The sequence below is a fragment of the Microtus ochrogaster genome, unplaced genomic scaffold (genome assembly GCF_000317375.1).
Source record: "Microtus ochrogaster isolate Prairie Vole_2 unplaced genomic scaffold, MicOch1.0 UNK10, whole genome shotgun sequence".
NCBI classification, from domain to species: Eukaryota; Metazoa; Chordata; class Mammalia; order Rodentia; family Cricetidae; genus Microtus; species Microtus ochrogaster.
Window position 1 is genome coordinate 4545001 of NW_004949108.1, and position 27924 is coordinate 4572924.

A 27924-nucleotide genomic window follows, 5' to 3' on the forward strand; every position below is an offset into this window, starting at 1 on the left:
AGTTTGTGCTGCAGAACCACACTGAGTTCTAGAAAAGACAACAAGCGTCTCACAGTGGTTTAAGTAAGTCTACAGTCTGTTCTGGGTCACATCTGTAGCTCTCACTGGTTGCACATAGCCCACGGGCTGCGGATTAGCACACTAGAAGTTGGATGGAATGTCATAGCCTTCTATAAAATCAGGCGGTGCCGTGTCACTACTAGAAAGGGTCCTAGAAGGAAATGGTTATGCATCGGTTTAGCCACGAACACGAAGGTGCCTGAAACGCTTCTGGTCTCCATTTAAACTAGTGAGGGCTCATTTTCCCAGAGGAGACGTGTGATGGCGTGCATGTGCAGGCAGAGACCGGCTTGTGAGAGTTCATTTTGCTCCTTCCACCATATTGGGTTCCAGGGAGCAGATTCAGATCATCAGGCTTAGTGGCAAACACTTTGACCTGCTGAGCCCTCTTGCTGGCCCAAGGAACCATTTCTTACTTGGGGGCGGGGATTTACCTCTTTATTTCCATAGGATCCCTTGTACCACAGCGTTTCATTTGTCCAGACCATCTTTTCATTTTTACTGCAGAGTATGAGCATTTAGCTTTCTTATATATCCCGTAGCAATTATTCATCTTTCTATACACACACCCTGAAACACACACACACACACACACACACACACACACACACACACACACACACACCCAACACCCTATCAAATATATACGCATCAACATGTATACATATACTTGAATTCACGCATCCGATACACAGTGACACGCACATATCCAGACAGACTGCCAAACTCACACAGGTACAAAGCAGGTGCTCACTCCTCCCTTCCCTTCACCTTGTAAACTGGGTGAGTCCATACTTCCCACAGACCTGCGGTCTGTGAAAACCAACACTCCGATCTGTTCATCGCCTTTCCCTGCAAGTACTGTTTCTTTTCTAGACTTTAAATTCTTGTGGATCCTAGTCTCATATTTTGGTAGAGCTGGAAAAACTTCCATTGAGATGTAATACACCACACAGTCCAGCCTGTCACCTTGGGACATCCTTCCCAGAGCCCTGTTGTCCCCTGCTGCCACACGACTCTATTTCTGTTGTTGTTGGTGTCTGTGAGCCCCTTTACTGTTGCATGGTTGGGTTGCCTTTTTGGAGGTTCCGTGTCGCACATTTGCTTGTGACCTCCAATTTCTAGTAGCTTCTAGAAGCCTTGAACTTCTAAAAATGTATTCTCGCTTCTTTTCTTTGGAACTAAGTTTGACTGGGTATAAAAGTCTAGGTAGGAAAGTTCCCTTGGAATTCCAGGGAATTCTATTATTATTTCAAGTGTCCAGTGTTGCTGCTGGGACATCAGAGCCATTATGGTCTCTTCAAATCTAGACTATGACTCGTCTTTCCTCTCTTTCTCATTGGCAATCTCCTAATATTTCGTGGTCATACACCTCGGTTTGTATCTTTTTTATTTTATCATGCCGGGTACTAAGGTCCTTTCAATCTAGAATCTTCTAGGTGATTCCTTGAGGGCCATCCCTCTCTTTTTCCTCTGCTCCTCCTCCTGAAACTCCTAAGGATCTCACAGATTAGTGTCAAATTTTCTTTCTTTTTCCTCCCAACCTCAAAGAACATCATCTAGCATGTCAACAGGATAAAGACACTAAAAGAAAGCATGAAAGTATTTTCCTTTGGTATTGGCATCTGCCAGAACCTTTCTCAAAGGTCTTGGTCATCTTTTTTGAAGTGTGTGTCTGGGGGGGGGGTGGTGGCATGAAGGTTGATTAAGTGTATAAATATTCTTAGTGACTTTATGAAATGTTTTATAGTAACTGTGGCCAGGTGTACTTCTTTTTCCTCTCATCTTGGAAACAATATGACAGGACAATGACATGGTGAATTTAATGTTATTATTGTTTCAGTATGTAATAATTAAATAATTTAAGTGTTCTTATCTTTTCTATTCCTTCCTTCCTTCCTTTCTTTTTTTTCTTTTGTTTTTGTTTTCTTGGACAGGGTTTCTCTATATAGCTCTGGCTGTTTGGAAATCTCTCTGTAGACCAGGATGGCGTTGAACTCACTGCTTCTACCTTCTGAGTGCTGGGATTAAAGGCATGTGCCACCATTGCCTGTCCCTGTCCTTTGATTTCTTAGCTTCAACTTTGTTTTCATACTTAAGCAATCTAGAAGAGTTCACTCCTGGTTTCTGCATATACATGTTTCGCAGCATTCTGCTCTTGTGTTAAGTATAGTGTTCCCTCGAGAATGCTAACTGTGGGGGATTTACTCTTTCTGACGTTTTCTTCTTCGTCCTTTGGCTGTTACTTTTGTCTTGAGCTTTGAGGATAAAGGATTTCTCAACAGCCTTTGTGATGGCCTGCCCATTTCTCTCTCTCTCCATCTCATCTTGACTGCTGTACCGGTTTGTCATTTACCATGTGTGATCTGAAATTCAAATTCTTTAAACACGCGAATGCTCCGATTTAGCTAGAAATGAACGGCCCTGCTGCAGGTACTCTGCCAAGCATTTCCAGACACTACTGCTTTTGTACTGGTTAGTGACTGATCCGCTTGTCCAAGCCCTCACTTTCGAGCTGAGCTTGTAAGGCAAGGTCTTTGCTTTGTTCCAGCTGATGAGGATAGCGTTCTGATGTGACTGCTACTCTGCCTGACAGAGTTTCCGGCTGGGAGGGCCTTTTGACGCCTCCATGAGGCACTGAGCAGAGATTATAAATTGCATTTATTTACTGTGTGTGTGCACGCGTGTGTGTATGCACATATATGTGCCTGTGCGCATGTATGTACCATGGTACTCACATGGGCAGAGGACAACTTGTGGGAGTTGGTTCTCTCCTTCCACCATGTGACTCAAGTCATTAGGTTTACAGACAGTGCCTTTTCCCACTGAGCCATCTGGCCTGCCCCCATTGAGCAGTTTTTAATGCTAGTGTTTGATCTTGAGGTAGGCTCTTTGGTCTGAACCTTTGGTTCTCACGGTCAAGTGGAGGATTCTGACGAGGCCCACATGCTTTCCTCAGGCCACCCCAACCCTTCCTCAGCTTGCAGGGGAAACATCATGGCCATGATCTATAAGGAAAGTGTCCACACAGCTAGATTGTGGTCCAGTAGAGAAAACAAAAAAGGCCCTGACATTCAGTGACACCCTTCATGTTGCTCTTCCAGTTTTATCTACCAGGGTGTCCTCATTACTGTGATGTCAACGGCGCCTGCAGATAGGGGTGGTGTACATTTTCTCTATCGCTATCCGCTTGTAGATAGGAAAACTACAGTATTTGCCTAGGGTTGTAAGATAAAGTTTTCTTTTTTTTTTAATTTATTTTATTTTACGTGGGTGGGTGTTTTGCCTGCAGGTATGTCTGTGCACCACATGGGTGCCTGAGGCTAGAAGAGGCTATTAGATCCCCTAGAATTGGAATGATAGACGGTCGTGAGCTGCCTTGTGGGTGCTAGAGATCAAACCCGGGTCCCCTTAGAAGAGCAGCCAGTGCTCCTAACCACTGGGTCATCCCCGTCTTCTTTCTTTTTTTCTAAATATTTATTTCTATTTATTATTATCATTGGTGTGTGTCTGAGCCAGTGCTCCTAACCACTGGGTCATCCCCGTCTTTTTTCTTTTTTTCTAAATATTTATTTCTATTTATTATTACCATTGGTGTGTGTCTGTATGATGTATATGTGCATGCATACGTGTGTGCAGTGACATGGGTGTGGAGGTCAGAGGACAGCTTTTAGGAATGAGTTCTCTTTCCACCTTGGAGTTTGGGGAGTGAACTTGAGTCTTCAGGCTTGGCTGGTAAGCACTTTCACCTGGGGATCATCTTGCCATTCCAGCCCTTTAAAATGAAGAATTTATATATAATATATATAAATCTATATTTATAAAGGTCAAATAGGATCTAGGGACTAACTGGCATTTCACTTAGAAGATGCACAATTGTTGGTTTTTTTTGAGACAGGGCTTCTCTGTGTATCCATGCTGTCCTGGAACTTGTTCTATAGACCAGGCTGGTGGTGAACTCAGCACTATTTATAAATGTCTTTAAAATCTTGTGCGCAGGAAAATCTAGCAGGACAAACGTCAACAGAAACCGTGTCTCAGCAATGGGATGCAGGAACTCTTTCATCCCAGTGAACATTCACTACAGTTTAAACTTTCTGTGGCATTTTATGTACTTTAAAAAGCAGAATTAAAATGTAAAATTGAGCAGTTGTGTCCATAGCATAAGGACGAAAGCTATGAATTCGCAAAAAACCATTATCAATCTATCTATCTATCTATTTATTTATTGAGCAAAGTTCCACTATGTAGCCCTGGCTGTTCTGGAGTTCACTATGTAGGCCAGGTTGACCTTGAACTCACAGAGATCCACCTGCCTCTGCCTCCTGAAGTGCTAGGGTTAAAAGCTTAAGTCACTGGCACCTGATCCAAAATTTTAAAAATATACATATTTTTTATAATTACACACATATATGTATGAACACACACACATATATGTATATGATGCTCTTTGATCAAATTCCGTTATCTTCTCTAAACTTCTCCTCCCCCTAAAGCCTTTCTTCTTCCCAAGTTCTCTCCTACTTTTGTGTGTGTGTGTGTGTGTGTGTGTGTGTGTGTGTGAGAGAGAGAGAGAGAGAGAGAGAGAGAGAGAGAGAGAGAGTCCCACTGCATGCAATCATGGTTGTCTGCATAAACATGAGTGTGGGGTAATTTGCTGAGTGGGGGCAGTGTACCAGTGACTACATCACTGTAGAATGTGACTTAAGTGACCGACCTTAGTCTTCGACCCCATTAGACCTTTGAAAAGCAGTGGAATTTGCTGTCCTGCTTGAGAACATGTACTTGTGTGTGTGTGCACATGTCATGTATACACAGACATCAGAGGACAACTCGAGGGAGCTGGTTTTCTCTTTCCACCACGTGGGGCCTGGGACTCGAACTTAAGTCCTTAGGCTTGGTGGCTATCCTCGTTACCCACTGGGCTATCTCGCTGGCCCCCTGAGAACATTTTTATGTTTGTCATGTAGTAAAAGCAGCTGGTTGGTTTTACTTCCACACCATCGATCAGATGGATCCATTATTTCTGAGCCACGAAACCGGATGTTTTGTGCTTGAATTAGTTTGCTGTGCTTGATGAGAACCATTATTCTGGTCGGAATTGCATGCCACGAATGTTGCTGTTTGCCTTGCTCTCCAGTGTCCCGTGTCTCTGCTAAACACGCAGAGGTTTGTGTTGTTCTAGCAATAAGCGTCGCCGTGTAAGGGCCACGTGACGCTTCGGTTTATGCATGCCTGTCTTGAAGTTTGTTATCAAGTTATGTCTTTCATTCAGAGGAGCTTTCATTCTATGTTAAAGACTTAGAACAAAGCAAAAATTAATTTTAGAAAAAATTTTAATATGCCCGTTTAATATATACGTTCAAACATGTATGACATATCTATTGATTATATCCACCCTATCTCCCCCTCCCAAGGCTGCAATTTCTTGAATGTAAGAACTTTCCTTAGCTAGTGCTCTTTTCCCTCCCATTCCTATTCTTTCGACAATGGCTCCAGCAGGCTTTGCGCCTCCAGTGTTAATTCATAGCCAGGAAAATAAGCAATGGAATGCCCATCCCCAGGCTACCATTCCTTGGGAGTAGGGAAAAAGCCTGGAGCCTGGAGCATGGCCCCTGAGGAAGATCTATCTTCTCTTCCCTTTGGCTGGTCTCCTCACCCTAGGTATCAATCGGCCTGGGCTGCTGAGTTTCTGAGCTCTGGGTGCTAGTCTGGCGCCCCCAGGCAAATGGATAGGGTTGTGGGCAGGTATGGGTTGCAAGCCTTTGAGTCGGTGTGCTACTAGGAAGCTCCTCCTGTGTGCCTGACACTGTTCAGACGTGGATGCTGCACAAGCAGGAGGCATAGGGATGTTATCGATGGTGGCAGCTTAGGTGGGCCGCCTTGAATAGAGAACTACATCAGCCCCCCTTCCCCAAGGATGAACCAACCTTCTCATGAATATCTCAAAGTCTGAGACAGGACAAATGTAACGACAACAAACCAAAGCAGCTGGTGGACAGGAGGCCAAGGCCCCGTCAGCCATCTTTCGGGGTGTCAGTTTCTGACCTCTCCACTCCGGAGCACTTTCCCTTTGTTGGGGTGAGGTCATTTTCCTGGCTGCAGCGAGCTGGGGAGGGGCCTGTGGGCGGTAATTATTGCGGCAGGCAGGAAGTATTTAATAGGTTCCTTTGACTGAGCTGGAAGAGGAGGGTTGTTGCCCCCTGCAATAAAGGCGGGGAAAACCACACACCACACCATTCATTTCCCTCTCAGGTGGGCACTGGAACTTCTTCAATCCCACAGTGACGTCTTAGAGGCTTATCTGCCACCACGGAGCAAGGAGCAAGAGAATGTACTGTGTATGTCTTAAGACCAAAAATGAAGGGTCAGATTTTGCTGAGCTGTGGCGCCGAGGTTCCAACTATTGTGTGTGTGTGTGTGTGTGTGTGTGTGTGTGTGTGTGTGTTTATAGACGTAAGACAGGAACTGCCGTCCATGGCTGCTGCTCTTGCTCTTGGCATCTGGTGTTATTCTGTGAGTTCTAAATCATTTTCAAGTTTCACAGTATATGAGACAAGAAACACTCCAGGACATACATACAAGAAAGGAATGACTTGACCTTTTCCTTACATCCCTCAAACATGTGCAGTCTCTTCTGTGTGCAGTATTCATGTAAACTCCTCAGGCGACGGTCAGAAAGAGACCTTTAAGATGGCTAAAAAGTAGAGCGTCTAAAGACTAGTCTTGATTAGAATTTAGTTAGCAGTGTAAGACACCTCCCCTAACCATTTTGATTATTTAGAAATTGAACACTCTTTGATAAGCATTGGAGCAAAGACAGAGGGAACCAAAACGGAGGACATAAGCTGTCCAGGAAAAAAAATGAGAAGCTGGACTTAATGGTGCCTGCCTGTCATCCCAGCCATCAGGAAGGGGAGGCAGGGGGGATAGAGAGTTCAAGGTCATCCTTGGTTGCATAGCAAGCTTGAGGGGAGCCTGGGCTACTTGAGACCTTGTATCTGTGTGTGTGCGTGCCTGTGTGTTTGTGTGTCTCTGTGTGTATTGAAAGGGAGGGAGGTAGAAGAGATTGGCTGACTGAATTTATGGTTAATTTACATGCCAAAGCAAAGACATGGCCAAAGGACAGTGTGGTCTTACATGTTCCTATTGTTGAAGTCACATGAGCAAGTAATTATTTTAGAGGAATCGGGAGGAATGCGACAGATGAAATGGAAGGAATTGGGAAGAAGAACTATAAACCCAAAGCTAACATTAATATAAGAGCCAAGGAATAGAAACCATCAGGAGGGTGTTGGGCATTGAATGCTTGCTCTTGGAAAGGACCAATGATAGAAATTTAACTCTGAGCAAAAAGCAGAGAACTGTCTGGGCAAGCACCTGGGTTTCCAGTCAGCGAGATGCCGTGCAAGCATTGAAGTGATTTTAAAAGCCTGTGGAAGAGGGCTGAGGGACGTGTGTGTGTCAAGGGAAGTAATTATGATTGTAACTGTGGATACAGTCTTTGTCCTTCCCACCCAAAGTTCTGAAGGGAATTTAGTTTGCAAAAAGAGATCAAAATATCACAGTGGCAGGGCTGGTCCAGGAGTCAGTGGTAGAATTCTTAGCTGTTGAGAGGCTGTGAGTTTGATCCTTAAGACAGCAAACAAAACCCAAGCGAATCCCAATGGCAGCCCTGCTGTTTCATGACACGGTGTATTTGGATCCTGGAGTTACTGTGCTAAGTGGAAGAAGCTGTGGGCAGAAGGCTTTCTGTCTGGTGCTTCCATTCATACAGCAGATAGAACAAGGAAATCTGCAGTGACAGAAAAGAGACACATTGTTGCAAGGTTTGGAGTGACAGCTTGAAGACTTCTCTCTGGGGATGATGGACATGCCAGGCCAGTCATGCCACAGTTGCACAAAAATGGTGACTACTAAAAACCTATGAGTTGTCAACTTCGCCGTGCAAATTAGTTATGAAGTTGCTATCGATAAAATGAGGATGATTGTCGTGGCGTGGGATGCTGGGGATGTTGTGTGTTGCTTATATGATAGAGACTTTTACTAAGCTAAAGTATAGTCTAAAGCAGTGGTTCTCAGCCTTGCTAGTGCTGCTAATGCCCTAAACAGTTCCTCATGTTGTGGGGACCTCCAACCGTACAATTATTTCATTGCTACTTCATACCTGTAATTTTGCTACTGTTATGAATCACAGTGTAAATATATCTGTGTTTTCCGATGGTCTTAGGCAGCCCTGGGGGAAGGTCATTGGACCCCAAAGGGGTTGCAGTGCACAGGTTGAGAATCCTTAGGGACCCTTTGGACTCTAAAGGGAGCATTTTAACATCCAGCCTTTTACCAGGAGCAGGCGCGATGGAATCTGCTAACCCTGCCTTTGGGCGTGTGTGCCTCCTCTAATCCTAAAGCCTGGGCTTGTGCTCTGATGCTGTCCTATGTGGATGGCCATTTGTGGAAAAGGTTATGTCATTTACCCGGGACCCGAGGAAGCAGGATCCTATCTCTGGGAAAATCAGGAAAGCCGGAGAAGCTCTTTCTGGTGGAATATTCATAGAGGCAGGCGGTGGGCTCTGTGAGTGCAGAATCAATGGGGGTTGTTACTTATATAACTTCCTGTAATTGCCTGGCAGTAGCTGCGGAGAGCCGCCCTCTCCTGTCTGGGGCTGAGCAGAGGTTGCAACCCTTTTCTTCTCGCTGGTCCGTTTACCTCCACGTCGGGCTTTGTGTGGAGGCAGCCCTTCTCGGAAGAACTGAGATGCCATTTTAACCAGAAGCCTCCGTCCTCTTCTTTGTGCTGTGGAGATGGGCAATTCCTATGCTGGACAGCTAAAGAGTACGCGGTTTGAAGAGGTCCTCCACAACTCCATCGAGGCTTCCCTGCGCTCCAATACCCTGGTGCCCCGGCCCATCTTCTCCCAGCTGTATTTGGAGGCTGAGCAGCAGCTGTCCTCCTTAGAAGGTAAGAACCACCGCGTTCTTCATGTCGGTGCGAGCGTGTTTTACTCTGAGCAGCGTAAGCCTGGCGTTCTTTCTCTCTGTCTGTCTCTCTTTTTTCTCCATTCAGGAAATCTAGAGTCTAGCAAAAAAGAATGCAAGTTGCACACAGATTTTTATTTGTTTAAAAGTAAGTTCAGGCCAGAGAATACAACAAAAAATACTAATCTCGGACTCGTAGGAGGCGGGGAGAGTGTGGTGTGCTAGACCCTCCTAAAATTGTTATTTGTGCTCTGATTTGATGGCATTTGAGCTTTGGTGAGGAAGGGTTTTTAATATGTTTGGCCCTTAGCTGTGTATTTTCTCTTCTTTTCCACCTATGAGTCACGGACTTATCTTTGCCAAATTGTTGAGAGGTTGTGTCTCTGTGTGGCAACAGGTGCAAGAACCCTCTAGAAACTTAAAAAAAAAAATAAAGAGTAAGCTTTATGAATTTTGCATGTACCAAAAGTTAAAATACAGGTATGGAGATGACCTGGGAATTTCCTTTATCTGAAAGATAAATTGTTTGAGTGTAGATGGTTAAGAGCACTGACTGCTCTTCCAGATGACCCGGGTGCATGATGCAGTCATGATGATAATTTAGAATACTCGAGTAATGCCCTAAAATCTACGGTCTGCTCATTTGCCAACGCTGAAGCCTGTGGTGATTTGGAGATGTATTTTCAGCACTGGCTGTCAGCTCTGGACTAGGGCAGCCGAGGTGGGGATAGGAGTGGGGAGGTGGGGGTGGGGGAGGGGGGAATGAGAGCACAGCTGCTCACACGGGAACTGAGAACAGCAGAACGTCCTTGGGGGCTCCCCAGTTGCCTTCTCCCACTGTTGAGGATCTCCCTAGGCTGTCCACCTTCTAGTTGGGAGGTCACATTTTCTCGGGGTCTCCTTGAATGGATGAACACTTGGTATTTCCCAGTGATCCCCACCTGACCCCCGCCCTGCCTTTGCTGGCCTGGACCCAGGAATTCTGTGTGTTTGTGTATGCTTTACCTCTGAGCTTTATCTCCATCCCCAGAGAGAGCGTGGCTCAGGAATTTGATTCCTCCGGGTTCTGAGTGTTCCACGCTCCTTGCCAGCTGACGGTGGGACTGCTCAGCCTTTGAGTTCCTGTGCCAACTTGGCCCAGCCCCTCGCACTTCTCCTTTCTTCTCAGCAAACAATCCAGAACCATCTCCTGGGATTTTGTTTGTCCAGTGCAGAAGTCAGCCTTAGGGGTCGGTGGGAGAGGGAGACCTTTGGGTTTGTTAAATGTCACTATAAACCAAGCACTAAGCTCGGGCTATATCTTCTGCTTCATAAACCTTGGAGCAGACAGGCATTTGGGGGCCCCATTTTGTTTTGTCTGTCTGTCGGGGTCTCTTATCTGATGGTTGGCCTTCCTCAGATAATACCATTGTTGATGATGCTTATGACCAGGGTGCTGGGACACTAAACTCCCGGGGATCTGGTAACTTTTTATGTATTTGTGGGGGTAATTTAGCAGGGACCTTATTATAGCTTTGTTCTTTGAATTGGGGCTCTTACCCACTACCCACTTTAGGGAAAATCCTCTTGCACAGTATTGACATTTTAAGAGAAAGACCAATAAAACAGATGGCTGCATCAGCTGTAGGGATCATAAATTTACTATTTAAACAGAATGCCGGTAAATTCCTATAGTCCTACCTGCTCAGAATGCCCATGAGGTGTGTCTCATGGCAAGAGAAGAGACTTGCTTGTAAACACCAGAGTGAATAGCCTCATGTGCCTGCTGTCAGGGGTGCAATGGGGTCCTTCAATTTGTGGTTTTTATTACTGTGCTAACCCCTCAACCCTGATGGTTTTGTCTAAGGCCACTTTAAGACTCTAACCCTGCCAGGAGACCTCCGTAAACATGTCTGTTTAGTCTGCTCAGGGGGCTTCTGCTGGCTGAGGAGCCCATCAAAGTCCGGAAAGCCTGCCACAGGCCTTTGACCTTTAACCCTGCCTACAGTTTGAGCCCTCTGAGGCATAAGACCCTCTTCTCTTGTTTCTTTCTAAGTGTGTCGGAATGTCTGTCTGTTGGGCTCCGCAGAATAATGCACAGCTTGGTCCCCTTGAACTCAGGGCTGATCCGTGGCTCCTGCTCTGCAGAAGTTTGTTTTAGCTGTTGGGGATCTTGCAGGAATGTCCAGTCCAAGACCAGTGTCTGTGCCGTTCTCTGGGTTCCTGCAGAGCTAGATCAGAGCCCCATGTGGACTGTGCCATCTGCTCTGGTGCTGGTGCCTGGAGTCTGGCGGGGTTCTGAGACCTGCTCGAGGGGCCAAACTCTGCCTACCTTAAGCCCAGGAAGGCGCCAAGGGGCTGAGCTGCTGGGCTCATTTCTTCCACCCTGGGTGTTCATCTTGTGTTATCTATCCATGATTTTCCTGCCACTTGGTATTTGTCCTCTGCACCCACAAGGTCCAGGGCACCAAGGAAGGGTTGAGAGTTGTAAGTTCCTCCTCAAGATCTTGGCCCCAGTCAGGTTATGGTCCCAGTAGCTTGTACAGTTAAATCACAGGTAGAAAACTGGATGCCACTTGGAAGTGCCACATTTTCTAGAACATCACAGCTCGCAGCAACCTAGGGCTTACCTTGTAACCAACTCATTTTGCACAGAGAGGTTAACTGACTGCCCTGTGGCCACACAGGTAGCAGCAATCTAAGTACTGAAACTTGGCTTGCTAGAGTTGGAGTGTGCACATACGTGTGTATGTGTGTGTGTGTGTGTGTGTGTGTGTGCTTGTGTGTTTGTATTTCCAGCAATGAATATATGCATTCTTTGGATGAACACTAATGTATAGCTTAGCATCTCCCTTATGCAAAATTGAGGCAGTGCATGCTACTTTAGTTTGCCAGAGCACCAGGGGCCCCTGCAGGCTCACAGGGGCTGTTGAACAGCCGTGGGTCAGTGACCAACCCCCCCCCCAACCCCAGATTTCTTATTTGTAATAGGAACGCCGTGTTTCAATGTCTCACAGAAATGCTTTTGGAATGCTTACTGTGTCATGTTCTGTACTTGTCTAGATACTGTATCAACAACAACCCCCCCCCCCCACACACACACACCTGGGCAGACCTAGGCAGCTGCGTGGCTAGGAGAGAAGTGAACTTGTGCCTGAGTTTGTGTGCGCCTTTGGGAGGAGTCACCATCCCTGAGAGACCTTTGGCATTTCTGTCCAGTGCAGAAGGATCAGAATTCCCAACTTCCGAGTGTCCCTAAGGACCAATGAGCGACAGAGCAGAGAGTTCATCCTAGAGGGATGCAGGGCTCCTTTGTTTGATGAATTCCCCAGGCCCCGGACCTCGATGAGCTTATAGCTCCAGGTGGAGGGAAAGGCTCTGGAGGAGACTCCCCAGGCACCACTGCAGCTTCCTTACAAACCAACCCTCTTCTCTCCATGTCCAGGCGGCGGACGAGCGGACAACGAGGAAGAAGAGGAGGAGGGAGAAGGGGGCTTAGAACCAAGTAGTCCCTCAAATGCCTACCAGCTGCCCCCTCCTCCTGAAGGCTGTTGCACCACAGATGGTAAGAGACTGAACCCCCACTCAGGATCTGCAGCTCGGTTGTAACCCTCCTTGTCCCCTGAGATGTGAACTGGGCACACAGGCTACAGGAGGCTGAGAGTTGGCCACTCGGCTACTCCAGGCAGCCTCAGCTGTAAGAATGGCATGGGGTCCGATAGTCATTGTTTTGGGTCCATTGTTTGGAAATCAGAATTTATTTTCCTTATTCGAGTTGACTATGCTATGTACTTGATTTGGGATGGGTTAGGAATGACCTTTTATGCCTGTCAATTCTTGTCTGTGAAGCGAAGGTATCTGCATTGTCTGGGAATCAGAGCAGTTTGTGGTGACAAAGAGCAGAGACAAGGCATGCTGGGTACAGCAATGTCTCAGTGCAGTTGCGAGAGCTTACGCTGTGCATCTGAGGAGGCCTGTGGGTTTACGTTTTAGACCCTGTTACGACCATAGTAATCAGCCATTAACTTATTGAACCCGTGTTCTGGAAGTTCAGAGATTAGAGATGAGAACTTGTGGGCGCTATCTGGGGAGACAGATGGTTTGTGTCCTCTTTGTGGGTGGCAAGCTTGACAGCACGGGAGCTGGGGGCAACTCCAAAGGCAGGCAAGGTTTCAGAGATGCTCCCTGGAGAAGTGAGTCCTTCCTCTGGGTTTTAGAGGATTGGGAGGTCTTAGATAGGAGGCTATCGAGGTTTAGGGAGGCCTGGAATCCACAGAGGAAGCAGTGTTGCAAAGGCTTATGGGGTGAGATGCCTATTGGGGGAGCTGCAGGTGGCTGAACGGGACATTCGTGCAGGGCTTGCGAACAGTGACAGCATGAGACTGGAAGATGATCGGGGTTGTTGCCAATGCCATCTGCACTCTGAGGCCTGAACTTGACCTCTGCCCTTGACCCCGAGTGCCAGCCGATGTTACTGGGACAAAGAAGTCAGTACAGCTGTGAGACAGTCCCCAGACGGGGATGGATGGTGAGAATGGTGAAGGGTGGCAGGGTCCCACTGTTGGCTCCTGGGATGCAGTGTGGATCTTGCCTCTCTCTCTTGGTTGACAGTGCAGAAAGCCTGGGATCTTAGCTCACCTCTATCTCGAACAGCAGTTCTCAACCTGGGGGTCACGATGACTTTTCATCGGGGTTACCTAAGACCATCGGGAAAACACAGATATTTATATTAGCAAAATTACAGTGATGGGGTAGCAGTGAAAATAATTTAATCGCTGAGGAGAGTTAAAGGTTTGCAGTGTCAGGGAGATTGAGCACCACGAGCTAGAACAAGACTGTGCAGAAAGCCTCATGAACCCCGGCCATTTCCCTCTAGTTTCCCTTTTCTCCGATACTTCTGGGGACTTATTTTCCACATAGGAAATACATTTAAAAATTTACAATACCAAGGTCCAAAGGGTGTAGATGGACCTCAAGTTCCCAGAGGGGAAGCTGAGGAGGCCCTGCTCTGGCCCTCCTTCTGAAGGTAGCCATTCTGCAGCCCCATAAAGCATAGTATGTTAAAGATGAGACAACCCTTACCCTCTGATGGTTTTGTCTTGTCTCAGATGTAGTTAACATCAAACTCTAACCCAGAGGTAAGGTGGTGTTTGGTGCTCCTGTAACCCCCAGGCCCTTGGTTTTGGGATGTTTCAGGACTGTGTGAACCCTGTCTACCCTTTCTAGGCTTCTGCCAGGCTGGGAAGGATCTTCGTCTTGTCTCCATTTCCCAAGAACCCATCGAGGTCCCTGCAGGCTTTCTCCTCGTTGGGGCCAAGTCTCCCAGCCTGCCCGACCACCTCCTGGTGTGTGCAGTGGACAAGAGGTTCTTGCCCGACGACAATGGCCACAATGCCCTGCTTGGTGAGTTCTCGCTTACATTCCTTTGTGGCTATCTGCTTGGTAGTGGGGCCAGACAAGGAGGCCTTAGCTGCTGGAGACAGACTGCTTTAATGTTTGATGTCCTACACCTGTTTGTTTGTTGTATGTTTCTTTATGGAATGGAAGAAAAAAATGGGAATTATTTAAAAATATGACTGGTTGGGATGAGGGAGATGTTGGGTTGGTAAAGTGTTATCGTATACCAAGTTTGATCTTTAGCAGCCATGTAAAATTTCAGGTATGATGGCCGTGTTTATCATAATCCCACTTCCTGGGCAGACAGTTAACCTGATTTATCAAGCCCAAGGATATTTCAAAAAAACAGCTTAGGAATGACAGCTGTGGTTGACTGCTGGCCTTCATACACACAGATGGACACACACACACACACTCACATGCCTACACACACAAATTTTTAAAAAAATGACTGGTTGCTTCCCTCTAGAAAGCTCACCACTTAATATTGTTATTGTTTTTCTTTTTCTTTTTTTCTTTCTTTTCTTTTTCTTTCCTTCTTTTTCTTTTTCTGTTTTTTTTTTTTTTTAGTAGTTTGATATTCAAACCTTTGTTTGCCTGTTGGGATGAGAAAGGGTTTGTAAACCCTGGGCCAGGTACTTTCAGAAACTAGCAGGCACGGGACAGCAGAGTGAGGCTATGTGTGTGTGTGTGTGTGTGTGCGTGTGTCTGCCTGTCTGTCTGTCCCTGCTACAGGGTGGTCACATCTGAGGGATTGCCAGACCTTCTAGACGTCTTCTGCTTTGATTTACGGCTCCCCCTGGAGAGGTGGTGTCTGTCACAATCCTGTAGGGGAGCTTAGACTTGTTCATGAACTTGTTTTAAGTCCTGAGAATAAAGAAGACATCAGGGGTCCAAGTTCACGCCTTGCAGTCTCTAAGTTCTCCCCTTACACACTGTGCTTTTGCGGCGATCAGGTATCAGCCAGGGTCGCTTTCCCTCCTGGCTGTGGGAACCTGCCACTGTCTTTCACGTCATCGCTGGCCTGCTAAGATCCTGGTGACTCATGGTGACGTTGAGGCTGTGCCTGACCTTCTCTCTCTCAGAAGACATTATTATGGTCTTACTGTGTACCACACTCCCTTCCTGTGTGGCAACATCAAGGAAGAGGCCAGCTAGGATGGAGAGGCCAGAAGTCTGAATAGGGTTGATTTGTTGTTTACCCACAAACCGCCATGTGGCCTCCCATACCCCCTCCATTCATGCAGCAGAGAGGAAATTTGGATACATGTTATGACTTTGGGCAGTTTGTTCTTGGATTTAGTCAGTTACCTCTTTGGAGAACTGGGTAGCGGATGACTTGGCAGTGGTCCATTTCCACGTGGAGTCTTGCCACTGTACAAGAGAGGATTCCTGGTCCAAACTTGTCTGTATTCTCCATGGGTTTCAGGCCCTTTAAATATCCAGTTTTGTTCCCTTATGTCCCAAAACTGGGTGGGAAAACTCACTGCAGAGGAAGGGCTTCAGGGACTGGGATGGGAAAGAGTGGAAATCGGGAAGAAAAGGAATTATTCCTGTTCCCAGACTGTGTGTGTGTGTTGGGGGGGTGGGGGGGCGGTCACACTGTGTGTAAACTATCAGAGAAGGCAGATGAATACTCCCAGGAGGGGGCAGTATGTCTTGGAGGAAGTGGTTCCTAAGGCAGGTCTGCACACTTATTGAGATCTGCTCTTTAAGAATAATCCTGGAAAATTAGCCAAGAAGGCAGCCGAAGCCCTACAGCTGTGCTGAGCTTTCTCCCTGGGTTCATGGGGTTTGCTCACTGGGTGCACGTAGTACCCATATTAACTGTGGTGCCTCATGCAGCTGTCTTTTGATCTGTGGGTGGGGTGGGATGAGATGGGATGGGACGAGGGGGGGGGGACTTGTCTGAATTCCACCCCTTTGTGACTATAAGGGAATTGGCGGGGCAGTAAATCAGGGAGGTTTTACCTCTTGAGCCCCGGAGACAGGAATCTCGCAGCTCTTGAGTCTGGCCCCTCCTAGAGTGTCCAGGAAGGAACGTTGTTAATTGCTGGCAGAAAGCCACCCAGAACGAGGAACAAGGGCTGCCTGGAAATAGCCTGTGCTTTCTCTTTTGAACGAAAGTTTATGCTCTCAGCTTGGACACTTAACACTGTTTAGGTTTTCCGGCTATTAACCCGGGTGGCTGCCTAGGACAAGGTGGTCTCCACGGCTCCTGCAGTAACCAGGTTCATCCTAATTTAGTGATCCATAAAACTGGACCTGTGGCTCATCCCCTGGGGAAGCAGAGCCTTTAGGAATATTGTTCTAGCAACTTTGAAGCTGTTTTGGGGATTTTGTCTGCGAAAATGGGAAGGTTACAGCTGTAGGCGTGTTCTTCAGCTTTGGCTGCGGTTGCCAATCATTAATTTAAGTTGGTCAGTCCCTTAGCTGTCAGAGAAGAAAAGGTCTCTCTTCCTAGCATTTTCATTTCTTAGGAGAAAATGAGCTTGTGGTTTAGCTGGCAGGCAAGTTATCTACACATTGATGGAATGTGTAAGGTCAAGGTGAAGGCTGGTGTTTATGTACACCTGGAAGTCACAGGCAAACAGACACAGCTTGGTCTGTGGGGTCCGTAGCGTCAATAGAAAATAACCACACCAGTAAATCTTATACCTCATCTTATGGGGGCACTGCACCCTCAGAAAGTGACCAGGGTGTTACCATGGACCGTTGGTGATGGTAGGGTGTTTTAGTGGCAGCCAGGTTCTGACAAATTAGTAAAAATATTCTAGTTGGAAAATAGTAATAATGGTGGTCAAGGAGACACACAAATAGTAAATCTTATTTACTGAAGGCTCACGTGCTTGGAACTATCCCAGAGAGGTTGAAATAACAAATGAAGTAGAGACACCGTAACCTACCATTCATAGGTGACATTCAGAGGGTCCCCCACGCAGCAGCTAGGAGTACTTTAACCCAGGTGATGTAGTACTGGTTTAGGGAACCATGGTATGGACACTCGGAGAGATGTGTGAAGGCGGCCTTCATTTGGGTCCTGCAGGACAGAAGTTGGGAAGCTACTTTTGACCTTGAGACACAGAAGGGGGAGAGCCCAGAAGGGCACCCTGTCATTGTCTTCAGCGGTTCCATGTGTGGGGTGCAGCAAGCCCCATGCTGTGTGACTCCTCTCTTTCCTCCCTGCCAGGCTGATCTGGAATCAAATTCCACCCGCCATGTGCTTCTTCTGAAATCATTTCCACATGTATCTGTCTCTATAAGACAAGGACAATTTTTTGGAAAGCCAGTGTCATTATCCTATCTAAAAAGTTTAAGCAGTCTTTAATATTGTTACGTACTCGGTAGTGAGTTCAGATTTCACTATTTTTTTTTAAAGTTGGTTTATTAAATTCAAGACCCAATCCAAGATCTCTTAAAGTGCTTGGCCGATTCATTTCTTCTCTTTTGCATTTTCAGTATGTATGTATGTTTCTAGACACAGTCTCATGTATTCCAGACTGGCTTCAAACATACTATATAGCCTCCCCAGCCAATGACCTTGAACTTGTGGGCCTCCTCTCCCATTGCCCCGTAGCTGGGATGCAGGTGCACAGCCCTATGCCTGTTTTTAATGTAAGGTTGGGCTCAAACCCAATGCTTCATACACAGCGAGCAGACACTTCACCTTGTGAGGTACAGCCTCAGCTCTTACCTTTTGAAAATGATGTGTCCCTTTGTTTTCTCCCTTCCAAGATATACATTTAAGAAATATTGGTGGTGTCATGAATGGGCAAATAAGGGCTGCAGAGAAGGCTCCGTAATTAAGACAGCTTGCTGTTCTTCCAGAGGACCTGAGTTCAGTTCCTAGTACCCACCCACTGCAGGGTCAGGAGATCCAGTATCCTCTAATGGTCTGTGTGGGTACCTGAACACATAAGACACCCCCCCTACACATACATGTATGCATACACATAAACAAAAACAAGAAATAAATCTTCAAAAGGTAAGGCAGTTATTGTGTTTAAGAAAACTTTGTTGAGGGGTCCCACGTATAACTGATTTTTATCAAAGAGGAAACCAAGGCAGGAGCGAGTTTTGAGCTGAATACAGGACTTAAGATAACTGTGATGTTCTGACAGGAACTTCAGCTCTCCACATTGTACCCCGATAGGCCTGTGTCTCATCTGGTGTCTAACTGACTCAGCTTCGCGTGAGTCTTCCACCCAAGTAGGGTGTTTCCGCACGGGGCTGGGATTTGTCTCGAACTTCGAGGAGGAACTCAGAAATTGTTGCCCCCGCCTTTGCTGTCAGAGGTGCTCGCACCCACAAACAGTAATGTGACAACGGATGCGAGGTTTGCGGCTGCTCACAGCCCTCCTCCCCCCCACCGTGGGGCTATCCAAGAGCTCTTCTTGGATGGTGGTTCATTAGGAAAAGTCAGATGTTATGGCTTCCAGCCCATTCGTGAGGGTTGGGAGATGGAGACCCTCTCTCTGCAAAGGAAGGAATCCCGGAAACAAGTCTAGACATCCCCGCCCCTCCCCCCAGAGTCATAACACTGTGTGCTTAGACACCACCCGCCACGTCCAAAGGAACACATGGTGAGAGCTTCCAGGAAGAATCATGTCACTTCAGACCTGGAAGGCTATTACGGCTTTTATTTCTGTCTTCTGTGACTGGGCAAGCCAGAGCAGAGAACAGAACAGAGACCAGAAGAGAACAGAACCCAGGACAGTTACTTCTTATCTCTTGCCACCTGCACTCTCCTCTCTCCCACTTAGTCCAAAAGGAAGGAGAGAGGACACCATGCTCTGAGCCTGGGACGGTTAGATAACTAGGAGACACCTTACCCCTTGTAGTGTCCCCGTGGGGAGGTTTTGTGGAGACGATGACACATCAGAGTGAGGAAAGCGAGGCTCAGCGCCTCCCAACACCCCAGGCCACGGTGCCTTGATCCCCTCACCTGCGAGCTGGAGACTTTACAGATTATTGCACAGGGTTCATGAGATTCAAATGGGGCGGTGGGCATTGGTAACATGAAAGGCTTTGCACACACAACTTACCATGCTGCGGCTGTGCAATAAGTATTAGCTCCCATCACGTTTGCAGACAGTGAAGATGAAGCTCAGAGACAAGTTGTAGCCTGCCTGATAGACACGCGTCAGGACCTGACCCCAGTCCTGCTGACTCTGGGTTCTTGTTTACTTGCTGCGGGAGAGGTGGTCAGGGGCCACTTGCCCATAGGAGGGCATGCTTCATTCACACGGTGGCCTGCAAGTGCAGTATCCATGCGGGCATGTGATCCTTACATAGATGGCCCTCTAGTTGCCACAGTAGATCCAAGAGGGTGATTCTGGGGTGCTGAGTTGGTTAGAGGAGGGGTTATTTGTGCTGACTACTTTTGGTGGTGTGGTAGCTGAAGAACCGTCCCTTCCTTTCTGGCCTCTGTGCCCAGCAGGAGTCTGAATCATGAGTCCAGAGATCTCATTTTCTGATGAGTTTGTTGTTTTTTAGACTTCTAAGTCCTGAGGTCAATTCCCAAAATGAATGGCTCCGTGTTGTAATCTTTCTTGAAAGTGTCTGTTGCCCTTTAAGGAATTTCCTGAAGTTTTGGGATGACATCATCTGCACCAACTAGGTCCTGTGCTCTCACCCTGGCTTCTTTGCTCATCCCCCCAGCTGCCTCTCCTGACAACTTATGTCCCCTTGAAACAGCTGTGTCCTCAGCTGGAAGGTTTTACTATTGCAAGGGACCAGTCTGCCTGCTGGACCCAACTGTCCACTATGCGACTAGTCCAGGAGTCACCAGGGACCGCTCCGCAGGGCTGTAGCCACTTCCCTGCTGGGCATGGTTGCTGACCCCATGACCTTAAAGTTCCTATGCCTTGCTCAGCATCTTTTCTCTACTCAGGCTTAGAATTTCTTTCAGGAACCCTAGACATTTTTGTCGTGTTGTATTCTTAGGTGCCAGTGGGCTGTGTGTGTTTCTAGGTTGGAGTCCAGTGAAGAAGTGTTTATTATTAATTAATCTGTTAATCATCCCTCTCTTTCTTACCCTCTTGGCCATGGAATCACATGGTGCTGTCAGTCAGACACATATGTGTACACAGATACAGCCCAACATGTATACAGTCACACCAGAGCGTGGCCATTTGGGAGGACAAGGCATGCATCTGCCTGACGCTGAGCAGTTCCCAGGACTCGGAGAAAGTTGCGCATAGGAGCCTGGGAAAGTGTCCGTCCCCAATCTCCCCTCTTGAGACTAGGAGCTGAGTAATGAGGAAGGGCTGGGCCTGGGTATGGGGGTTGTGGAGAAGAAACTGAGGCAGGGGCAGGGCAGGGGTAGTTGGAGTAGGTGGGTTAAGAGGCACCTCTTTTCAGTGAGGAGAAGATGAAGCTAGGGATGGATGGAAGATTCCACAGCCTTTGGTGCCTGTGGGTTCTGAACTTCATTCTTGGGTTGCGGTTAAATCCCACCCTTTGTGTCTCTGTTTCTGCGGATTGCACAAGAACGCTCTGCTTCCCACCGTGACCGACAATGGGGTCAGTTAAGCAGAGTGAGTGCCCTGTGCACTTGACAATGAACAGTACAACGTCCTGGTACTGTGTGCACATCGGCTTCCCCAAGTCCCACTCAGCATCGCCCATGTCCGTGCTGCCTTACTTGTTCACACCGGTGTGGCCTGGGTACCTGTTCTCACCAGTGTGGCATGAGTACCTGTTCTCACCAGTGTGGCATGAGTACCTGTTCACACCAGTGTGGCATGAGTACCTGTTCATACCGGTGTGGCCTGAGTTGGTTCTGAATGCCTATGTCACCTGTACCTATCGCAGCCCAGCCAAAGTCTTTGCTTGTTTCTAAGGCCTTTTATAGAACATTAAAATGCTCAAGACATGTGCAGATTGGAGATTTTGAGCAGTGTGGAGTCTTCTCTGGGGCGATGTCTTTAACTTTCAGGTCACCTACTGAACTTCTTCTGAATATGAGCCAGAATTCCCAGGGACAGCCTGTGTATGAGCAGTGCTTATGCAGAGACATGTGACTTTTATGGCCTCACACCAAATGAGCCCTTCAGGCAGAGGGCTCGATAAAGAAAGTGAATGTGGCTCTGCCTCAGGACCTCCCTTGACCCAGGATGTTGGACTTCTAGGAACCAGGCCTGCTATTGGCAGAGCAAGGTTGTCGTGGGATGGCTGACACTCAGGAGCAGTGGTCAGGTGGAGAGGCCACCTTGTTAGGTCTCTCTCGTACTAACCAAGGCCTGTGGTTGGTTCCGTTGGAGGGGCTTTGTGTTTTGTAGAGACCCCTCCAAATGCACGCTCTGCATGTCCATGGCTCATACGAGGAGCTTTCTCATCCCCTCTCAGATGGCTATCTAGGGCTGCAAACTGGCAGAGAGGCCTGTCTAGCCTATCGCAGCAGGAGGATGCTCTGCCCTGATACAGCCATGTTTTTGAATGGCATCTCCACTCTTCTGGCTGCTAAACTTTGGGTCTCACTCCCAGGGTCCCCACTATGCATCTGGTATTTTTTGATCTGCCTGACTGGCTGAGCTGGCCTTTAAAGTGAGCTCCACGCATGGCTCTTTATCTGTTGCTTCTCAGCACTGGGTTTTATTATGACATTTTCCTGTATGTCTGTCTTTGTGTTTCGCTCATGTTTGCCCCAGCCACCCTTCCGAGTTCCCCTCCTATCCCCCTCATTAGTTCCCTTCCTCCTCTGAATGTTACCCTTTTATTATATATCCAAATGTATATACAATGTATATAATGTGTATAAATATATATCATATATTTCACATATACTCATAAAGATCCTGATTTGAATATCATAAAAATATATAATATTTATCTTTCTTTCCCCATTATTCTCGCTTATTCCTCTCTCCACCTCTTTTGAAGCCCCATGTATACATATATATACCCACCCACCAACACACATACACACACATATATGTTTAAAATACAGGCTCTGCATATGAGAGAAAAACATGTATTGTTTGTCTTTCTGAGTCTGTCTGGCTTGTTTCACTTAACATAATGATCTGTAACTCCATTTTTTTCCCCCTCAAATGATAGAATTGTGTTCTTCATTGTGGCTGAATAAAATTCCACTGTGTGTGTGTGTTTGTAGACTACATTCATGTCCATGGAATTTTTAACGCACACACACTGCCCCAAGAGGGTGAAATCTCCCACACTTGCCCAGACTCACCTCTGTGGCTCAGTCCCTTTGTTCCTGTTGGAGTTAAGGCAGTCTTGACTCCTCAGCCCGATTACCATGCCGATGGCAGTCTCTGGGTGACTGCCGGTATGGGGGTGCAAACGTCAGAGTCCTGATGAACTGTGGCTGTTGGAAGGGAAGTTGAAAGGGAAGCAGAGAGGCTCATGGCTTGCTCCCTCCTGCCCAGGTTTCTCTGGGAACTGTGTTGGCTGTGGGAAGAAAGGCTTCTGCTACTTCACCGAATTCTCCAACCACATTAACCTGAAGCTGAGCACACAGCCCAAGAAACAGAAGCACCTCAAGTACTATCTGGTCCGGAACGCACAGGGGGCACTGACCAAAGGACCGTTGATTTGCTGGAAAGGCTCAGGTGAGGCGGGGGGGGGGGCTTGAATCTGGAGGGGTGGGAGTGGGGAGTTGGGAGTGCACCCCCAGTGAGCATTGTAGGACTAGGAGGGGAGGGGTCAGGGATTTCTGTACAGTGGTACAGGCTGTAGCAGGAGAGCAAGCCCTTGGCCCTGAAGATGAAGCTGACCTTCCCTGTGGGTCCAGTTCTCTATCCTGCTCACAGGCTAGAGCCGCTGCTGGGAAAGGACTTATATATAAAAGAGGATGGTGTAGGAGAGGAGGGAGATGCTGAGTGGTCCTCTGTCTTGGGGGATTACCATCACCCCATGTCTCCTTGGATGTTAAGCACAGGGCTCAGGTAGCTCAATTGCATAAAGTGTCTCTTTCTTTCTTTCTTTCTTTCTTTCTTTCTTTCTTTCTTTCTTTCTTTCTTTCTTTCTTTCTTCCTTTCTTGTTGTTTTTTTTTTTGAGACAGGGTTTCTCTGTAGCTTTGGAGCCTGTCCTGGAACTAGCTCTTGTAGATCACAGAGTTGTAGAATTCACAGAGATCCATCTGCCTCTGCCTCCCAAGTGTTGGGATTAAAAGCATGTGCCACCACCGCCCGGCTAAAGAGTATTTCTTGTTCCCCCCACTGGACACTTTCATTCTGTCTGCGGATAGAGTCACCCTTTGGCAGGGAACCGTTTATGGAACAAGGTGCCTCTGCCCTGTAACACACTGAAACAGATTAGCATGGCACTGGCATTCTTTATAGACTCATGTGCCCCACGGTCCTGTAGACAATTCCACTCTAGGAAGTCATTCTGTAGTCATTGGGTAAGGGCCAAGTAGATTTCATTACTACGCTCTTCTTTCTTCTTCTTCCTTTTCTTCCTGGTCACCATCACCATCATCATCATCATTATCATCATCATCATCATCATCATCATCATCATCATCATCATCATCATCATCATCATCATTTCTTCCTCCTTCTCCTCCTCCTTCTCTTCCTTTCTCTATTTTCTCCTCCTTTTCCTTCTTCTTCTTTGGTTTTTTTGAGAGTGGTTTTTTGGTGTAGCACTGGCTGTCCTAGAACCAGCTCTTGTAGACCAGGCCTCGAACTCACAGAGATCTATCTGCTTCTGCCTCCTGAGTGCTGGGATTAAAGGCGTGTGCTGCCACTACCACCACCCAACTTCATGTGTCCTTCTTGCCTCTGTTAGAGTTCAGAAGCCGGCAGAACTCCACCAACACCTGTCCCAGTTCTCTGTTCCCACCGCTGGAGAGCTCGGGGTCTCTGGCTGCCTTCCCCAGTGATCCTGTTCCTGGGACAAACCCCAACATCCCAATGGGAGCTCAACAGGCAGGTGAGACTATTGAGTGGTGTCCCAGGTGCTAAAGCCAGGCCCCTGGAGTTGGCATTCTTCAAAATAAATAAAGGTCACACTTTGAGTGTTGTTGCTCGATGCCATCTTGTAAGTTTTACTTGGTGTGTTTTTGTCCCAGGTCATTTTGAGTTTGTGAGTTTTAGCAAAGTGTACACATTGTCTTTCATTTGGAAAATTTGCCTGCTCTCTCATTGGATAAGGAATGTGATTTCCCCCACTGTTGGGATCCTGCTTCAGAGTCATTCTACCCCCCCTCCCACCCCCCAGTTACAGCACAGGGTTCAGGGGATGACAAGTATCAGGTCAACATTCAAAGGGGATTTCTAGGAGGGGTGGAGGTTAGATTCCTGTCCTTTATCCCACGTTGGGTGTGCCTACCCTGGGCATGTATCTTACTCACTAAAGCTTGCTGCGTCCTGTGAGCCAATGGGGTGTTTGGAAAATTGAGGTTCCATGGGGGCTGAGGCTTGCCCAGGATCTCACAGGGAGGAGTTGGGGGAGGCAAATTTGTATACCAGGTATTTCTCTTTCACATGCCTGCCCCTGAGCCACACAGACGAAGCCTGTAAGTGTGGTTGCTGTTGTCTGGAGACATCGGCCATCCTGAGGACTCTGGAAGGCCATTGGTGGTTTTCATCCTTCCTGTCCAGAGAGTCAGTGTGGCACATTGCCCTGGGAGTGAAGCCAGTGTCCTGGGCTCTGCAGAGCCATCAATCACTCTCGCTGGGACACGCTGTCCTTCAGGGGCTCTAGGCTCCTTTTCACAAGCTGGCCTCTGTCCTCTTCCTCCAACAGTGTCCTGACTCTTCCTTTGCCATTGTGGACTGGGGACCCCACTGTTTTGTGGCTAAGCACCCAGTGTAGACACCAGCGCTGCTATCCTTCGCTGAATGGTGCAATTCACTTAATTCCTGGAACTTAACTCTGTTTGCCCATGTGTAGACCTGGGGTGTGGAGTGTCCTTTTCAGTCTAGTTCACAGGGTGAATAAGAATTAAATGAGGTTATAGTAACGGCAGCCCCTTGAGGGACTTGTTCCATGCCCTGGATGTCTACCCACCTGCATCCTTCACACGGCTCTGCTTCTTGCCATCATGACTCCCATTTATGGAGGGGGCATTGAAATTTGGAGAGATACAGTATGTGTTTCAGGTCACATAACTTGTAAGTAATGGGACTGTGGTTCAGATACAGGCTGGACAGTCCCAGAATCACATTCCAACTGTCACACGGGCCACCGCTTTGACAGGGAAGTTTCATGAAAACCTTCCTACGATTCCAGCCAACGTAGGCCTCATTATGGGACCAGAGTCCATGGTTGCCCCCAGAATTATTCTCAAGACTTAAGGAACCTGAACCCTATAAGTATCCCAGATTTTGTCATCAACCAACCTGCCAGGCTTCCCTGCAGTGTTTTGATATAAAAATGAATTCTAGAGGTGGAGGAAGGTAGGAAGCAAACAGAATCGACCATCTCAGATATGGGGCTGCAGGTTAGGAAATTCGGACACCCATGCACCCCAAAACCTTCCCTTACCCACGCTAGACCCTCTTGAGTGAAAACAGAAGGTTCATGGTATTTGTGTGCTCATGTTCATATGTATCTGTCTGTTCCCATGCTCATGTGTGAGCAGGAATATTTATGTCTTTCTGAATGTGTGTACATGTATTTGTGTATATCAGTCCCTTGTACATTTGGGTATTTATTAAGTATGTTTCTGTGCACTTCTATGTCTATGCAGGGGAACTTGAATATGTTCCTGTATGCGTATCTGTGCATATGTGTACAAGCATGTGAAATCAGAGATGAGTTTGCATTCATATGTGCACATTTATGTCCACATAGGAAAGAATGTGCACACGGGTGTACATGTTTCTAGATACATACACGCATGTGTGCGGGTTGAGGAGCATGTGCGCAAATGTGCACATGTGAATGCTCATGTATCTTTGTCTGCGTGTGGCAGAACCACCCTGTCAGAAACCTGCTTTCCTGATAGAACGCATCAGAGCTAGTTTATCTGCCTGGTTCCGGTGCAGCCTGTGCTCTGACCGCTTTCCCATGCTTTCTGCTTTCAGGTCCGGCCTCTGATCACCCCTCAGTGACCACAGCAACAGGTCCCACTGTCTTCAATGGCAAAGACTCCCCCAAACAGCCACAACTGGCTAAGAGTAGCCTGTCTGCCGTGCCTCGTCCCTCAGCCTTAGGTAGTGCCGCTGGTCCTGGAGGTGCTAGGGCCCTTCTTTACTCTGGACATGGGCCAGAGGGGATATGGGTTCAGGACTGGGGACATGGAGGCTCCAGAGTCTAATGTGTTGGTGAGCATCAGGGCGGATGTCACATGTCCTCAGATCTGTGACTGGGCCATGCTATGGGAGAGTCATGTGTGCTGAGGGGCAGAGAGGGCTTTGTGTGCTGGTGGCAGGCAGCCTCTCTTGATGCAGGTTTTGGGAAGATTGGGAGTGGTGGGGGAAGGTGGATGTCGGGACAGATAAATATGAATCCAGAGCCCAGCTCTGTCTTGTAAGGCAATGGATCTTGCAGCCTTTTTCAGCGGTCCCTTGTTGGGGGTAAGAGTGCCTCTCTGAGGACAGGATGAGAATCCCCAGCTGCTGTGCACATCTGGGAGCTCACTGGCTATTGGTATCCGTGTCAGCCCGCCACAGGGGCTTGTCTGCCCATTTAACACCTGGAGGAGGTGATGGGGGGGGCAGGCGTGATAATTGAGTTTTGGAGGGAGGGAGGGAGGGGGCAAAGAGACTTGGGGACTGCATTCAACTCCCAGTCTCATGCTCTCCCACCTTGCTGTTCCTAAGAATGTTCCGGAAAGTCTTGTCTGCCCTCCTTCCCTTCCTGCCTTGTCACCCGGCCCCCATGCCCCATGCCCACCTGAACTGGAACCTAGGGTCTGAGACATTAAATTGGAAAGGTCCTTAGAGAATGTCCATGCTGGGGATGGAGTTGTAGCTCATGGATAGAGTGTTTTCTCCTGGGTTTTATTTTCAACATCGCAGAAGAGAGGCAGGTCCAGAGAGGCACCCTGGGCTGGAATACAACTCCATTGTAGCACAAGGTTTCTCTGGCCCAAAGCTGTCAGCTGCAGAGCCATTTGCTGAAGGAGCAGCCCTCATGAATCTAAGACTCTCCAGTCTTGACTAGCTTTCATGTTCTGGAATTTTTATCATTCCCCGCCTTCCTCCTGTGGCTGTTCCTTCTCCAGAACGGATGCAGGGCAGCCACAAGGTTGAAGAGTGGCCCTTGGCCATAAGGACAGGAAGCCCCTTGCTGTCCATAGCTTCTTCTGCGAGCTTAGCTCTGTGAACTTGTAGTCTTCACCTCATACAACAATACAGCAGATGCCCTCAGCCTGGGGCCCTGGGACCTTGGTTTTGGGCCGGTGGCCTACAGAGCATTGGATTCAGGATTGGACTAGAACTTTCCAAGCCTACTTTGTGGAGGTGTGTGGGGAATGGAGATCTTTAAGCTTCCTCCTGGGATCTCAAAGGCCTTCTAGAATTTAGCTCGTTGACTGTCATTCTTCTTTTTTTTTTTTTTTTTTTTTTTTTTTTTTTTTTTTTTTTTTTTTT

At 47.6% G+C, this 27924-nt stretch overlaps 1 protein-coding gene across 1 annotated transcript in view; it reads left to right on the top strand.

The window, feature by feature from the left end:
• The window catches only part of Greb1 (growth regulating estrogen receptor binding 1), a 128941-nt gene that overhangs the window by 53520 nt on the left and 47497 nt on the right, over nt 1–27924 (top strand). Inside the window, exons 3-8 of the mRNA XM_005366529.3 lie at nt 8691–9019; nt 12461–12580; nt 14242–14418; nt 22806–22988; nt 24173–24316; nt 26416–26544. Of these exons, the coding sequence (XP_005366586.1) occupies nt 8863–9019; nt 12461–12580; nt 14242–14418; nt 22806–22988; nt 24173–24316; nt 26416–26544 (910 nt within the window). The 5' untranslated portion in view covers nt 8691–8862. The remainder of the gene's footprint in view (nt 1–8690; nt 9020–12460; nt 12581–14241; nt 14419–22805; nt 22989–24172; nt 24317–26415; nt 26545–27924) is intronic.